Genomic DNA, 15,102 nt, shown 5'->3' on the forward strand with positions numbered 1-15,102 from the left:
CTGAGCAGAAGGGAGATACTGAACTGCTGAGCCACTCAGGCACCGCTCGCCTTTTTTATTATAAGATAAGTACAACATAATGCCAAACCCGGCGTCATGATGTCTATTTTCCTGAGGGTTTTGTAGGTTTTTCCGGTACATTTTGGGTCTTTGATCCATTTTGAGTTTGTTTCTTACATATGGTGTAACAGTACTAATTTCATTAAGTACTAATTTCACTAATTTCATAAGTCTAATTTCATTCTTTTGCATGTGGACAACCAGTGTTTCCAGCACTATTTGTTGAAAACGCTGTCCTGGGGCGCCTGGGTGGCTCAGCTGGTTAAACCTCTGCCTTCCGCTCAGGTCATGATCCCAGGGTTCTAGAATGGAGCCCGGCATCCAGCTCTCTGCTCAGCGGGGTGCCTGCTTCTCCTCTCCCTCTGCCTGCCAGCTCTGCCTGCTTGTACTATGAAACAAATAAATAAAATCTTTGAGAAAACAAAAAACACTGTCCTTTAGCAGAGCATGAGGAAAATGGTGATACCGAAATAGCAACAGGACAGACGGCAGCTGCACTTGTGGTGAACATAGCATAATGCATAAACTTGCCAAACCACTAAGTCGTCTTAGCACCCTTGTAGAGTATCATTTGACTATCTATGCAAGGGTTTATTACTGGCTTCCTTATTTCTCTCCAACTTTCAAATTTTGAAATACTTCAAACCTGAAAAAAAAAATCGAAAGGCTAGTACATGAACACTTGCATACCTTCACCTGATTTAATGCCCTTCAGCTGATTCAGTCGTCATGAACATTTCATCACACTTGCCTTTGTGCTACCACTCCTGACGTACTTTTTTGTTGAACCATTAATTTCCAGATGTCACAACACTTTATCTCTAAATGCATCATTTATCTTCAAATAAGGTTCTCCTAGTAAACTATGTGCCCAAGAAAACTTGTATTTATTCAGGAATATCATCTACTCCAAGATCCATATTAAAATTTGCCCAATTTCTGGGGCACCTGGGTAGCTCAGTCAGTTAAGCATCTGTCTTTGGCTCAGGTCATGATCCCAGTGTTCTGGGATCAAGCCCAACATCACATCAGGGTCCCTGCTCAGCAGGGAGTCTGCTTCTTCTTCCTCTGCCCGCCCCCCCCCCCCACTCATGCTTGCTCTCTCTCAAAAATCTTTTTTTTTTTTTTAAGATTTTATTTATTTATTTGACAGACAGAGATCACAAGTAGGCAGAGGCAGGCGGAGAGAGACAGAGGAAGCAGGCTCCCTGCTGAGCAGAGAACTTGATGCGGGGCTTGATCCCAGAACCCTGGGATCATGACCTGAGCTGAAGGCAGAGGCTTTAACCCACTGAGCCACCCAGGTGCCCCTCTCTCAAAATCTTTAAAAAAAAATTTTTTTTGCCCAATTTAAAATAAAAAAGTCTTTTATGGATTTAAAATTTTCACTCCTGGACTGAATCTACGTCTATACACTGGCAGCTTCTCAAACTATACATAGAATTTCCAATATAACCTAGCAGATAGCCAGAATCGAAAACAGTTTTCATATGCTGGTGTTCACTGCAGCAGCACTCACAACAGCCACAAGGTAGAAACCACCCAAGACGCGTGGGTCCGTAACACAAGGCGTATGTACGCATAATGAAATATGCAGTCCTGACAGGTGCTGTAATACAGGTGACCCTGGAAACCTTAAGGCCAGGTGAAACAAGCCAATTTTAAAAGGACTTGTATCACATGGCACCTCTTACATGAAACACCAAGCAGAGTCAAATTCATGACGACAGCAAGCGGAACAGAAGGCACAGGGGCTGGGAGGGGACTAACAGGGAGTTATTGTCCACAGTTATAGAATTTGTTTGGGTTGATACAGAGGTCCTGGGAACAGAGGTGATGGTCATACGTTTTGAATGTACTTAGTATCACTGAACTGTATCCTTCTACATTCTGTAGAAACTGTACTTCAAATTTTGATGTTTTCCTGGGCTAGTGAGATACGGTTGGCTCTCTAGTGACGCTGGGCAGTGGCAGCCACAGCCTGTCGGTCCGGTGATCAGGAAAGTACACAACCAACACACTTAAAACCATTCAGTTTCTCACTGTCCATAGTCAATAAATCACACTGGCTATTCAACACTTATGGTAAAATAAAATAGGTTTTGGGGCACCTGGGTGGCTCAGGCTTACCTGTCTTCGGGCTCAGGTCATGATCTCAGGGTCCTGGGATCAAGTCCCTCATCGGGCTCTCTGCCCAGTGGGGAGCCTGCTTTTCCCTCTCTCTCTGCCTGTCTCTCTCTGCCTACTTGTGATCTATCAAATAAATAAAATCTTAACAAAAGAAAAATAGCTTTTGTGTGAGATGATTTTACTCAACTGGAGTAAAGTAAGTGTTCTGAGCACACTGAAAGTGGGTTAGGCTCAGCTATCATGTCTGGTGGATTAGGCGTATTATATGCATTTTTTACATATTCTCAACTTAAAATGGTTTATTGGCAGGTAGCCACATCCAAGGTGAGGAAGATCTATATAATTCACCACCACTTAAAAAAAAAAGTGTATACACCATACACACACACAATTCGACCCCTCCAGCAGGGGAAAGTCACACAACAGGGTTTTTCAACAGAAGCACCGTTGACATTTTGAGCCTGTCGGTCTCTGCTGTATGTGGCTGTCCACGTGTTGCCACGTTATCGGGCAGCATCTCTGGCCTTGACTCGATGCAAGTAGCTCCTCAGTCCCCACCATCAAAATAGCTACAGAAATCGCCCCATGTCCCTGCAGAAGGGGGCCAGAATCTTCCCTGCTGGTGGACACTGGACTATACAAATTTGCTGACCAACTGAATGTTGTCTGAAGCTCCGCGGAGCTCCCTCACCTCCGCCCCCAGTTTTTCCATTGACAAGAGAATTTTAAATGTTTCTCCACATACCACGTGGATAGACAGTCTTCAAATAAAGTGACGTTCTGAATACAGTTTCCCGCACTCTGCCCACAACAGAATGACACCGAGTTCTGAAGGAGTCATTTCAACATGAAGACTCCTCCACGTTTTCAGGGGACTCAACGACCCCTGGTCTTGCCTGGAACTGTGGTATAATGAAATAAAACAAGTGTTTGACAATGGTTTAACAAAATTCTTTAATAAAATTTATAAAAATGAATATCGAAGAATTTCCTCAGCCTAAGTTGTTTTCCTTTTCCACCCCAAAAGAAAATACAAAAATTATCCATACCCACACACATATACACTCAAAACTGTAGTAGTATTCTCTACACAGGTCTACATTGGAGATTAAATTGCTGAAAAATCAAGAGAATTCCAAGTGATTGCAAGAATGATTTTTTTTTCCTTTGAAAAACAGCTGACAGACAGTAAAGCAATTCAGATAAAATTGTTTTCCGTGGTTGTCAAAAGTTTCTTGAAGTTCGCATTTCAATTAAAAGAAGATCCAAATCAAATTTCTCCCCATCCTCCCCATGCTAACACCCTTCAGGGCACATTTTCTTTCTGTTCCTCAGGGGGAGAAAGTTGGATTTCCTAAATATTCTTGGTTTTCTACACACGCTTGGAATTTGGGGCAGATGCGTCCAAATGAGCCAGCATTTTCTGTAGACATCAACAAAAGCAGGCACTTGGGGATTCTGCATTTCAGGTACAAACTCTGGCATGAGGATCCTGATAGGACACACAAGCTGACTTTCTTCCCTTCTTCGGAATTTTCAGAGCAGAGGTAGAGCCACCTCAATCATTCCCAGTCTCAGGTTGCTAAATTGCCAGGATCAATGACACATCTCTCCTGCCACCTCCAAGCCCGTTTCTCATGTTGCCCTTGGCTGTGACAAACCTCCTCTGCCTTTAGCTGCGGCACTTGGGCACTATCTTAAATGTCAAAACAGATCACTCTTCTGAGTGATAAATGAACATGAGAAGTTGAGTGGTACCTGAAAACTCATCACCTTTTCTGCTCAGTGCTCCCTGTTTAGAACCAAAGTACCTCCATAAGGACATACACATAACAAACATACTTACGCAGAACAAGTAAGTGGATGGACACCAATTTCAAGTTATGTACTTAAGAAATTAAAAAGGAGAACGACTGAAGGTCTTATGAGTCCATGATACTCAGTCACACTATGGCCAGACTAAGACCACGTCTCCTACCCTGAAAGGGCCCAACAATTTCTCCAACAGAGAACTCTTGTCTGGGTCAATAGAAGTTCAGGAGGAGTAAGAGTCAGTATTACAACAGGGGACGCCAGTGCAGTGATAGGAGAAGAAAAGAACACAGATTAAAAATAATTACACATATATACATACACATACACACACACAAAATAGGGCAGGTGAGTCTTCCCTTCCTCTAAAAAAAAATGAGACAAAAGCCTGTAAGGAAATCTGCAAGTTGCTAACAGAATCTTCTGGAGACTGAAGCTATTCTTTTGAAATATTAAACATGTAGGGGATCTATTGGACAGCATCACCATTTAAAGAACAATGAAAGAAAAAGCTTCAAGTAAGAGGTCAAAATCATTCTAACACACACAGATTAGATCTATAAAGTGGTAATCCTAACTATTCTAACTGCATCACTGAGCAGTCTCTCTTCCCCAGAAACTCATCTCAAGTGAAGGGCGCTGGAAAACCACTACCCCCGCGTTTTCCACCACATGGCTTAAGGACCCATCTCCTTCCCCATTTGTCTCAAGTCCCCTAGTCGTCCTCGCCACCTCCGTACATGTCCGCCAGCTTCTTGAAGCGACTGCCCCATTCGTTCAGGTAGTCATAGTCCTGGTCTTGGTCTGACTCTGAGGAGTTCAAGGAGCTCAGACTCGCAGCTTCAGAGCCACTCCCTTCATAATCAAACACCAGCAGAGAGTCGTAAGGAGGAGCGGTGGGGTCAGTGTCTGCTGCCTTCAGATTCTAAAGGAGGAAGATGGTAGGATCTTTCAGTGAGAAGAATCACACACCTGTCAGGCAAGATGCCTTCTCTAGGGGACTCCAGCAACGCATATTGCATAATAACACAGCCATCCTACAGAACATCAGGGGCAGTCAGCACCAATAACATAAATGCATACAAACTGGCAAGGAAGACAGACAATACACAGTTGATGAAAAGAGAACATCACGGGTAAAGATGCAAAATGTTTTCCCCTAAACTAATGATAAATTTTTCGTAGACAGGAGAGAAACAGCCAGTCAGGATGGACAGAGGCTGAAAACAATGAGGACAGTCACACTGGTCCATATAGCATTTCCACCTGGAAAGTTCTGGAAGGATAAATGCCAAACTGTTAACTCTGGAGAGTTGGGGGCAGTAAGGAAAGACTTGCATTATGTTTTCTTTATATATATTTTTAACGTTTATTATTTTATTCTAGGTAGCAAACACTATTTTTGGTAATTAAGAAAAAAGGAAACTACCATCCATCAGCTGTGATGACATACAATGAATGTTAATGGAGGAAAGCACCTGAATTCATATTTATCTAAGAGGGAGGTTTTGACTGGCCCTTCCCATTCCCAGCTTCCTAGAAGATCCAGCCTGGTTACTTCCAGCATTGCTGGTCTTTGTGTAGTACCTGGTGAGGACTCCCAGAGCAACTAAAGCAAAACCAGCCTCTACCACAGAGACTCGCCAAAGGCCACTGGAGCGTCAGACAAGCCCTGAAAATCACTGCAGTAACTGAGCAAGGGATCAGGTTACATAGTTTAAGGAAACAGATCCTGCCAAACTATTATCTTACTTGATTCTTTGCTCATCCTGATCACCAATTTGTCCTCATCTTACCCTAAGCTAATTAAACGTAATGCCTAATTTCTCATTCTCCCTTGCAGAAAAGGACCATCTTGGATAGTTCTGGCCAGTAACATACAGGATGAACTCCCGTACTTGCATTAACCATTGGCCAGAACAAAGATTTCTGGCCTCTGCTCAGCCCTTCCTACTTCTTGACTGGAATACAGACCCAAGGCCTGGAAGTGTGGCAGCCATCTTGTGATCACGTGACAGCAAACATGAAGACAAGGATTTATGAGGTTAATCTCCTCATAGCTGTTTAAGCTTCTGGAATTCATAGCTGAATGAATTTCTGACATATACAAACTCCTGCTCTATTTCTGGCCCTTAGGTAGACCTGTGATACACATTTAATATCACTCAACCAGCAGTGGGATGCAGGGACAAAAAGGCCTATTAGTGAAACCAAACCAGATCTCTTCTGAATCTCTTTTAGTTTCATTTCTACTTCTACTAAATCCTTACAAGCAATTCTCAGTTTCACCATATGGATACTGCAAATTCACTATGAACAGTTTGAAGTGCTTTTAGTTCTGAAATTCAGATGAGACACAAATAAAAAATAGCATTCAGGGATCAGGCAAGGAGAAAACGTGGTAAAGCAAAGAACCTAAAGACATTTTCCTCACTTTCAACTCAGCTGTGCCTGAGTTTAGAGACAAGCTGCACCTTGGCGTTTGACTTTGCTAACTTACTTCATCAATAAAGTTTCCAATTTCATCAGGATTGGCAGGGCGGGGCAGGTAATGGGGCACACTCAGGAGGGTTGGCGCCACATCATTGCGAGTTACTTCCGGCCGAGCTTCCAGGCCCCTGTGCAACTGGCTCAAGTCAAAGTCCTTTGGAGGAAAAGGTAAAAATAGAGCAGAGAGTATTAAAAAAAGAAAAAGGGTCACACAAACCCAGGGCTATATTTGGATTACAGATTCCATGATCAGATAATTCTCTTTCAACCTCATCACAGTTGTAAGCATGTGCCAATGTAATCCGAAATGTCAGTTTTCAACCTAAGAGCTTCCAACATAGCACTAGAAGGAAAAAACACCATGAGAGAACTGTGAGGAACAACTGTGGGCCTGGATGTAGACTGCTGTACCTTACTAAGTCCCAGGCGATCTATAGGTTCTGGAGACCTTGCTGCCCTAGACTGACGGTCCCTTGCCAAATCCACACACTGAAATCTAATCCCCAATGTGGTGGTATCTGGAGGGACAAGTTTTGGGAGGTGATCAAGTCGGGAGGGTAGATGGAGCCCTTGGGAACAGATAATAAAAGATACTCTAGAGTTTCCCATCTGCAACGCTGAGTACACTTGAGATTATGTATGACTGTGAGCCGGGAAGCAGGACCCCACCGAACACCAAATCTGCTGGTGCCTCGATCTCAGACATCTCAGCCTCCAGAACCATGAGAAAGAAGATTTCTGTGGTTTTGCAGCAACCTGTCTGTGGCATCTCATACAGCAACCCACCTGGACTAAGGCATCAGCTGAGATAAGCGGTTATCCCACAAATGCCTGAAGAACATTTCTCTGTACTCACTAGTATGTTCTACAAAGCAGGAATTGATTTTTTTTTTTTTTGAAGATTTTACTTATTTGAGAGAGAGAGAGAGTGAGCGAGCATGAGAAGGGGGAGGGTCAGAGGGAGAAGCAGACTCCCTGCCAAGCAGGGAGCCCGATGCGGGACTCAATCCTGGGACTCCAGGATCGTGACCTGAACCGAAGGCAGTCGCTTAACCAACTGAGCCACCCAGGCACCTGGGAACTGAATTTCTAATGAATGGCTGCTCTTCCAGACCAGAGAGCTCAGCAAAGATGCTCATGCATGGCCAGAGTCAAAGCAGAACTCTGAGAGGGGGCCTGGGGTTCCCTTTCTAAATGGAATACACTTTCAAAATTCTCCAAAAGACTCCTGGCCGGCCCAGTCAGTAGAGGATCCAACTCCTGATCTTGGGATCATGAGTTTGAGCCCCATGCTGGGCAGAGAGATTACTTAAAAAAAAGAAAAAAATCCAGAAAACTCTAGGCTAAGGCAAGACCGTAATCAAAATAAAGGAAAATAAAGAAGGCCTAACAATTTAACATGTACAAAAACAAAGAAAATAATTTTAGCATACCTATAAGCTCAAGGGAAACAAAATATTACAATAGAGTAGTTGCTTGATGTCAACGGTAATTTGACATTTGTGTCCTGAGAACAGCAATGAGAAGACTAGGCTCCGGAGTCAAACTACCTGGTCCTCCTGATTCCTACCTCTGTGACTACGGGCAAGTATTCATCTGGGTGCTGAACAGAACAATACTATTTCAAAGGTCTGCCTTCTCCTAACCATTACATCTTCCAAATACAGAGATCGCCATTTAACTTTTTATCACGGTTTTAAAAATGTACCTGATCCTCTTCTCCACCTCCTTCTTCATCATAGTAGTAAACGTTGTCCCGGGTGTCATCTTCCGGGGGTAGTAAGGGCTCTTTGACCACCCCTCTCCTCCGAACAAACAGCAAAAGCAGCAGAATGAGGACTGGTGTGGGGGAGAGAGAACGAGGACAGCCACAGGTCAAGACGGCCATAAAAAGCCCCTATCACAGAGCATCGCTGCCCTGCCTACCAGACAGATGGCTGCCAGACAACCCATTGCTGACACTCACACACTGCAAGTTAGTGTATGCAGTCAGTGTAACATCGTGGACAATTACATGGAAGCTGAAGTGTGGTCTTTAACGGGCCTTAAACCAATCAGTCATTTCCCAGAATCTGAGCTAAAATGCTCCAGGCAGAGGAAATGAGGGACAAAGGTCCTGAGGCAGGAGCATGATGGGCAGGACTAAGGAGAGGCGAGGTCAGCATGGCATACATAGCAGGGTGAGCGAGGGAGGGAGAAACGGACAGGAGTTTGGAGGGGTGGCAGGGACACGGCAACTACTGAAAGGACTTTGGCTTTGATTCTGAACTGGAACCACTGAAGGTTTGTGAGCAGGGGTGGGTCAGCCTAAATGTGGCGGACAGAAGCATATTATTTTTCATCAGTTCCAAGGAATGGGACACAGACCATTCAATCGCCTGGTATGTTCCTTATTTTCTCTTAAGATAAGAACCACATAAGCAAGCTCTAAAATCTGTTTAATTTTCCAAGTTTTCATCTGACCTTGGGATACTTGTGGGATATATACAATTAATAATTGTTTAAAATTTTTAACTATTTCTTGTGACTGAAAAAAGTATGACTCAGTGTGTGTTTTTTTTGTTGTTGTTGTTTTTGTTTTGTTTTGTTTAAATAGGGGCTTGGGCCCGATCTCTAAAGGACACCTACTGAAGCCATCTTGCACTGAAACAGGAGGTTGCATAGATTTGGGGGAAAGATTTCTTCCAAGTATCCAACCTGCCTATTGTTTTGAAATCAGCAAGATTCCCAGACTTTCCACAGATGAACAATGTGACTTCACTGACCACAATTCCCCAACAGGAATATGGAGTGCTTGCTCCGTGGGCCAACACCTGCCTCAGCACTGACGATACAGTACTTAACACCACGTAAGATGCGAACAGTCACATCCCGGTGGAGCTTCGAGCCACTACAAGCAGGTCTATCGTTTCCAAGAAGACGCTACTCATCCAACATTACTTGAAGTAACCAAAACATACCCTACTGTCAGCACTTCAGGAAGTACTGCTCCGCACACTGTACTGCAACCTCAGCATTCCCGCCGGACCTCCATGAAGTCTGGCACCTAGCAAGCAACCGAACACGGAGGGACGCCATGAAAACCTTCATGGCCTGGCGTCTTTATAAGCCTAAGTTCTACGTTGGCCACAGGGAACAAGGAGTTGGAAGTCTGAATGCTGGCATTGTCTCTGCTCTCAACACTGCTCCACATCTGAACATTCTGCAGTGTCACTCTTGTCCGCTGCGCCTAAAGCAATCTACCCCAAACACACTGAGGTAATGCTATTATTCGAAAGTCAATTATTTTCAGTGTAACGACGATCTTTAACATCTTCCTTGGGATGAAAGTACTAGTTAGTAACTGCCATCCCCAAAGCTGACTGGCCTAGATGTAAGGGGAGTGGGAAGGAAACGGCCAGACGAGGTGAACTTTTACACCCACGATGACGGCAGAGGGAGGGGAATTCGCCTCATTCCACAGCGGCAATAAAGCCAGGTGAACACTGAGGAACGGAGGTCCAGAAAGCTCACTGAATTCTGAACGACACTCTCCTTCCTTCTCAGTTTTGAGGGGACACAAGTAGCAGAGGGCGGGAACAAAGCAAGCAGCGGGATTAAGAACGTCTGTGTTGAGTCTAAACTGAAACCCCACGGTTTTTGCCACTGCTCCCTCTAAGAACTTTCTTCTACTCCAGCCACACTGTCCTCCTCTTTACCCTTCACAGTGCAATCTAGCCTTCCTCTCTGTGCCTTCACTAGTGTGGGAACCCTCATGAATGGCCCTCTGTCCATCTGGATGCTACCAGCCTCTGTCCCAACCATCCTACACCTTCCATCAAAACTTCTTTGAGGGTCAACTAACATCCACCTCTTCTGATAGTAAAAGCATTCATGACCTGGACCACCCTTTCCAGCCCCAAATTTATAAACTATTTTTGAAAAATTTCTAAAGGACTTGCCATCACCAAGTTTTTAGAAACCGTAATGGCAACCATAGGGTCCAGTTTCTAGGTGGGACCAGGTGGTAACAGTTTCAAAGACTATGGTAGGAACTGACCAGCTCCCCCCAGTATCCTTTTCCCCATTCTGTCCTTTCAGTCACTGATACTCACTGTTCACCCTACACTCCACCCCCACCCTCTGCCAAGGTTTAAATGGGCACACGGCCATGCAGTTCGAGTGGGAAATTCTCAGTATGGCTGTGTTTGGGTCAGTGGGATGGGACGGAAGGTTACTCATGTCATTTCCAGGTTATGTCCTTCCCATGTTCTCCAGCATCCCTTCTCCAGGAAGGAATGTGGACTGTGGAAGCAGAAGCGGTGGAGGTGAGCTGGAGAGCTTGAACCATGCTGATGAGGAGAAGACCCTCAAGCCTCGCTGCTCCAAGCCGGCCCAAGGACCTGCAGCTCCTGCACCACCGGGGAGCTGGTTACAAATGTGGAATCTGAGGCCCCCGCCCCAGACCCCTACCAGATGACCAGCTCAGAATCCTCATGCAGGTGATATGTCCTTGAGCATGAGAAGCACTTGCCTGAGGGGCTGACAGAACAACAAAACAGAAGGACTGGGCTCCTGATGATCTCATGGAACAGGGCCGCCTTCCAGTCTTGGCCAACTTATCTCTGAACCATTCAGTAAGGAATAGAGCTTCCCTGTTTTATTTTTTTGGGTTTTTTTTTTGTTTGTTTTTTTAAGATTTTATTTATTTATTTGTCGGAGAGAGAGAGGGAGAAGTGAGCACAGACAGACAGAGTGGCAGGCAGAGACAGAGAGAAGCAGATTCCCCGCCGATCAAGGAGCCCCATGTGGGACTCCATCCCAGGACGCTGGGATCATGACCCGAGCTGAAGGCAGCCACCCAACCAACTGAGCCACCCAGGCGTCCCGAGCTTCCCTGTTTTAGAAGCCAAAGGCTGAACCGCCTGGCAGGCATACATACTTAGTAAAGCGAGGATTCCTCCGAGAATGCCCAGAATGGCAGGAACCTGCAAGCCTGCCTCGGCGTATGGCGCCACCCTCTTGCAGTTGTTGGTGACACCTTCGCAGTCGCATACATACACATCCAGGGTGGTCACCTGGTCCTTGTTCTGGTTATCCGTGAGCTTGAGATTTATTTTGTAGTCACCCAACTCTAAGGTTCTTTTCGGCTTCAAAATTAGAGATTCATGGGCTGGAGGAAGCAACAAAAATGAATGATTGAACAAGGGGAGAAAAAAGTCTCATTCTAGAATAAAATTATTAGGGTTAAGAAAATAGAGCTGCTTGGCTCACAGATTACTGGACAATACTTAGCAGAATCAGATACCAGAAAGGAAAGGACTCTTTGGTGCAACACCTCAAATGTAGAAGGGATAAGTGAACACACATCAAACTGAAGGGTAGCATCTGGAAGTTAAGAAGGGAATTTCAGAAAGGGAGAGGGTAGGAGCAGGGATGGGAGCCGGGAAAGCATGTGGTCAAAGTTCCTAAAGTAAGACTCCAGTTCCCACCTTGGTCATTGTACTCAATGGTCCAGTTGACACTTGCCCCATGTGTTAGTTCTGCTGTGAAGGGAGATGTATTGGGCGGAAGATCTGGGTCAATGATGTTGATGACACGAGGCTGTGGATTCTTCTGGCAGAAGTCCATATTTCGAGGTTCTGGTACAGGGCCATTGTCATTCACATCAGAGAGGATCAGGAGGAGGGTTCCCGTTCCAGTAGCAACTGGAGAACCTAAGGGAAAAGACACAGGAAATACTACGGCTCAAGAACATTCATGGAGCTCCTGGGTGGCCCCGTGGGTTAAAGCCTCTGCCTTTGGCTCAAGTCATGATCTCAGGGTCCTGGGATCGAGCCCTGCATCAGGCTCTCTGCTCAGCGGAGAGCTGCTTCCTCCTCTCTCTCTCTCTGCCTCTCTGCCTGCTTGCGATCTCTGTCTCTCAAATAAATAAGATCTTTATTTAAAAAAAAAAAAAAAAAAAAGAAGAACATTCATGAAGCTCTACTGCCTCCTGTCTGCCCAAATCCCAATCTTGGTTTGACTCTTCAGGGACCCATCAGCAGGCTGCTTTCTGACATGCTTCTCCCCTAGTCTGACAGCAATTATTCAAATTATGCTCACACAACGGACACCCCCTTCCCTCTTCTACACATACCTTTATGCACCCATTAAACTTTAACCCCTCTAAGAATTTCTCATTCCATCCATCCCCCTCCCACCTCGCAATTCTCCCTTTTCAGAGCTTCTATGGCTTGAAGGTCATTATCAGAGAGTTGAGCTTTTTACATTGCTGCCAGGTGCTTTTGAAAATAGACTGAGGGCGGGGGAAGACTTGACCACTTCTGTGTGGATTTCTTTTACCTTCTGACATAGCATCTAGCATACGGTGGTAGAAAAAGTAGACACTCGAGTATAACCATCAATGTTAGATTATTATGGGAAAAAAAACACAGGACTCTTATCTTGAACCTAGAAAGGGTTATACCCGTGTAGCAAGACTATAGTGCTGTTGTGTTTTTTTTTTAACCCTATAAAAAAAAATCGTGGTTAAAACAAACCACATAGCATAAAGTTTACCATCTCAACCATTTTAAAAAGTTCATTTCACATTTTAGGTTCAACAATGTAATTATAGTCTCACTGCTGTGGAATAGCTCTCCAGAACCTTGTCATCTTGCAAAACTCAAACTCAGTACCCATTTAACAACTACCTACTTCCCTTTTCCTCCCAGCCCCTGGTTACCACCATTCTACTTTGTCTCTATGAATTAGACTGCTTTCAGACCTTAAGTAAGTGGAACCATAAAGTATTTGCCTTTTTGTGACATGGCTTTTACATAGCATAATGCCCCCAAGACTCATTCAGGTTTTAACATGTGACAGGATGCCCTTCCTTTTTTAAGGCTTAACAATATTCCATTGTATGCATATACTATATTTTGTTTATACATCTATCAAATCTTTTTATCTTATCATATGTACTTTAAAAATAGGTAGTGTCAGGACACCTGGGTGGCTCAGTTGGATAAGCGGCTGCCTTCAGCTCAGGTCATGATCCCAGCGTCCTGGGATCGAGTCCCGCATTGGGCTCCTTGCTCCGCAGGGAGCCTGCTTCTCCCTCTGCCACTCTGTCTGCCTGTGTGCGCATGCGCTCGCTCTCTTTCTCTCTCTGACAAATAAATAAATAAAATCTTTAAAAAAAAAATAGGTAGTGTCATTTACAATTTTCTTTTCTTTTTTAAAGATTTTTATTTATTTATTTGACAGAGAGATCACAAGTAGGCAGAGAGGCAAGCAGAGAGAGAGGAGGAAGCAGGCTCCCAGCTGAGCAGAGAGCCCGATGCGGGGCTCGATCCCAGGACCCTGAGATCATGACCTGAGCAGAAGGCAGAAGCTTTAACCCACTGAACCACCCAGGCACACCTCTTTTTCTTTTTTTTTTTTTTTTTAAGATTTTATTTATTTATTTGACAGAGAGAGATACAGGGAGAGGGAACACAAAGCGAAGTGGGAGCGGGAGAACCAGGCTTCCCGCCAAGCAGGGAGCCCGATGCAGATCTGCATCCCAGGACCCTGGGATCATAATATGAGCTGAAGGCAGACGCTTAGTGACTGAGCCACCCAGGCACCCCTAAAATTTTTTCTAATTAAAAAAGAAGTTAATAGATTTTCTAAGAAGCCTCATTCTTCTTCCCCATAGACCTTACAGTAAAAAGTACTGAGTCGGGGCGCCTGGGTGGCTCAGTGGGTTAAGCCGCTGCCTTCAGCTCAGGTCATGATCTCAGGGTCCTGGGATCGAGTCCCACATCGGGCTCTCTGCTCGGCAGGAAGTCTGCTTCCCTCTCTCTTTCTCTGCCTGCCTCTCTGCCTACTTGTGATTCTCTCTCTCTCTCTCTCTCTCTCTCGCTGTCAAATAAATAAATAAATAAAATCTTTAAAAAAAAAAAAAAGTACTGAGTCACGCACAAAGTGACACTGAAAGGAATCATTTGCCACCATCATACCTGAGCCACGATTATGAGGTCAGGGATAAACAAACTAAGGTCTTCTAGGCAAATTAAGAAACATAGCTGTGCTCATTCTCCCTTTACAGATTATCTATGGATGTTTCTAGGCTGCAAAGGCAATCAAGACCACATGGCCCGTGGATACTAAAATACTTATTCCCTGGCCCTCACTTGACAGAAAGTCTGCCAACCCATGTTCAGGAGCCATTTCCCCCATCTACTTCCAGGCCAGGCTGGAGAGTTTCTACGCAGCCAGTGACAGCCGGCCAGTGCGGCTGAAGCCATGGGCTAGCTTTCCCTTCAGGGAAAAGCATTCTGTGAATGGGACCCATCATGGGCCTTACTTGTCCTGCTCTCTGCTTTTAACCCACAAACTCCCAAATACAGCTCCAGGAACAGGCTTTCCATTCTAAGTGAGGAGGCCAGGCTCGTCTGCCCCCACCATGGTCACAATGCTACGGAGCCTGCATCATCCACCAGCCACCTGTCCAGCCCCATCACGGCCTTACCTGCCTTGTGGTATTTTCAAGACTGTCTACTACCTCAGGAAGCTGGGGAGTTAGTGAGGGAAAGAGAATTCATCACAGTCCCAGGAAGCGAGCAGTTTCTAACAGTAATTCTGCTAAATATCCAGCCAAGG

General features: G+C 44.9%; 1 protein-coding gene across 2 annotated transcripts in view; it reads right to left on the reverse strand.

The window, feature by feature from the left end:
* Window positions 1-3,119: 3,119 nt before the first annotated feature.
* The window catches only part of CDH1 (cadherin 1), an 85,964-nt gene continuing 73,981 nt past the window's right edge, over window positions 3,120-15,102 (reverse strand). For both annotated transcript variants that reach the window (XM_045987733.1, XM_045987734.1), the window contains 5 exons: window positions 11,964-12,188; window positions 11,414-11,644; window positions 8,201-8,331; window positions 6,503-6,646; window positions 3,120-4,927 (listed from right to left, as the gene is read on the reverse strand). In XM_045987733.1, the coding sequence (XP_045843689.1) occupies window positions 4,718-4,927; window positions 6,503-6,646; window positions 8,201-8,331; window positions 11,414-11,644; window positions 11,964-12,188 (941 nt within the window). In that variant the 3' untranslated portion in view covers window positions 3,120-4,717. The remainder of the gene's footprint in view (window positions 4,928-6,502; window positions 6,647-8,200; window positions 8,332-11,413; window positions 11,645-11,963; window positions 12,189-15,102) is intronic.

The sequence above is a fragment of the Meles meles genome, chromosome 19 (assembly GCF_922984935.1).
Source record: "Meles meles chromosome 19, mMelMel3.1 paternal haplotype, whole genome shotgun sequence".
NCBI classification, from domain to species: domain Eukaryota; kingdom Metazoa; phylum Chordata; class Mammalia; order Carnivora; family Mustelidae; genus Meles; species Meles meles.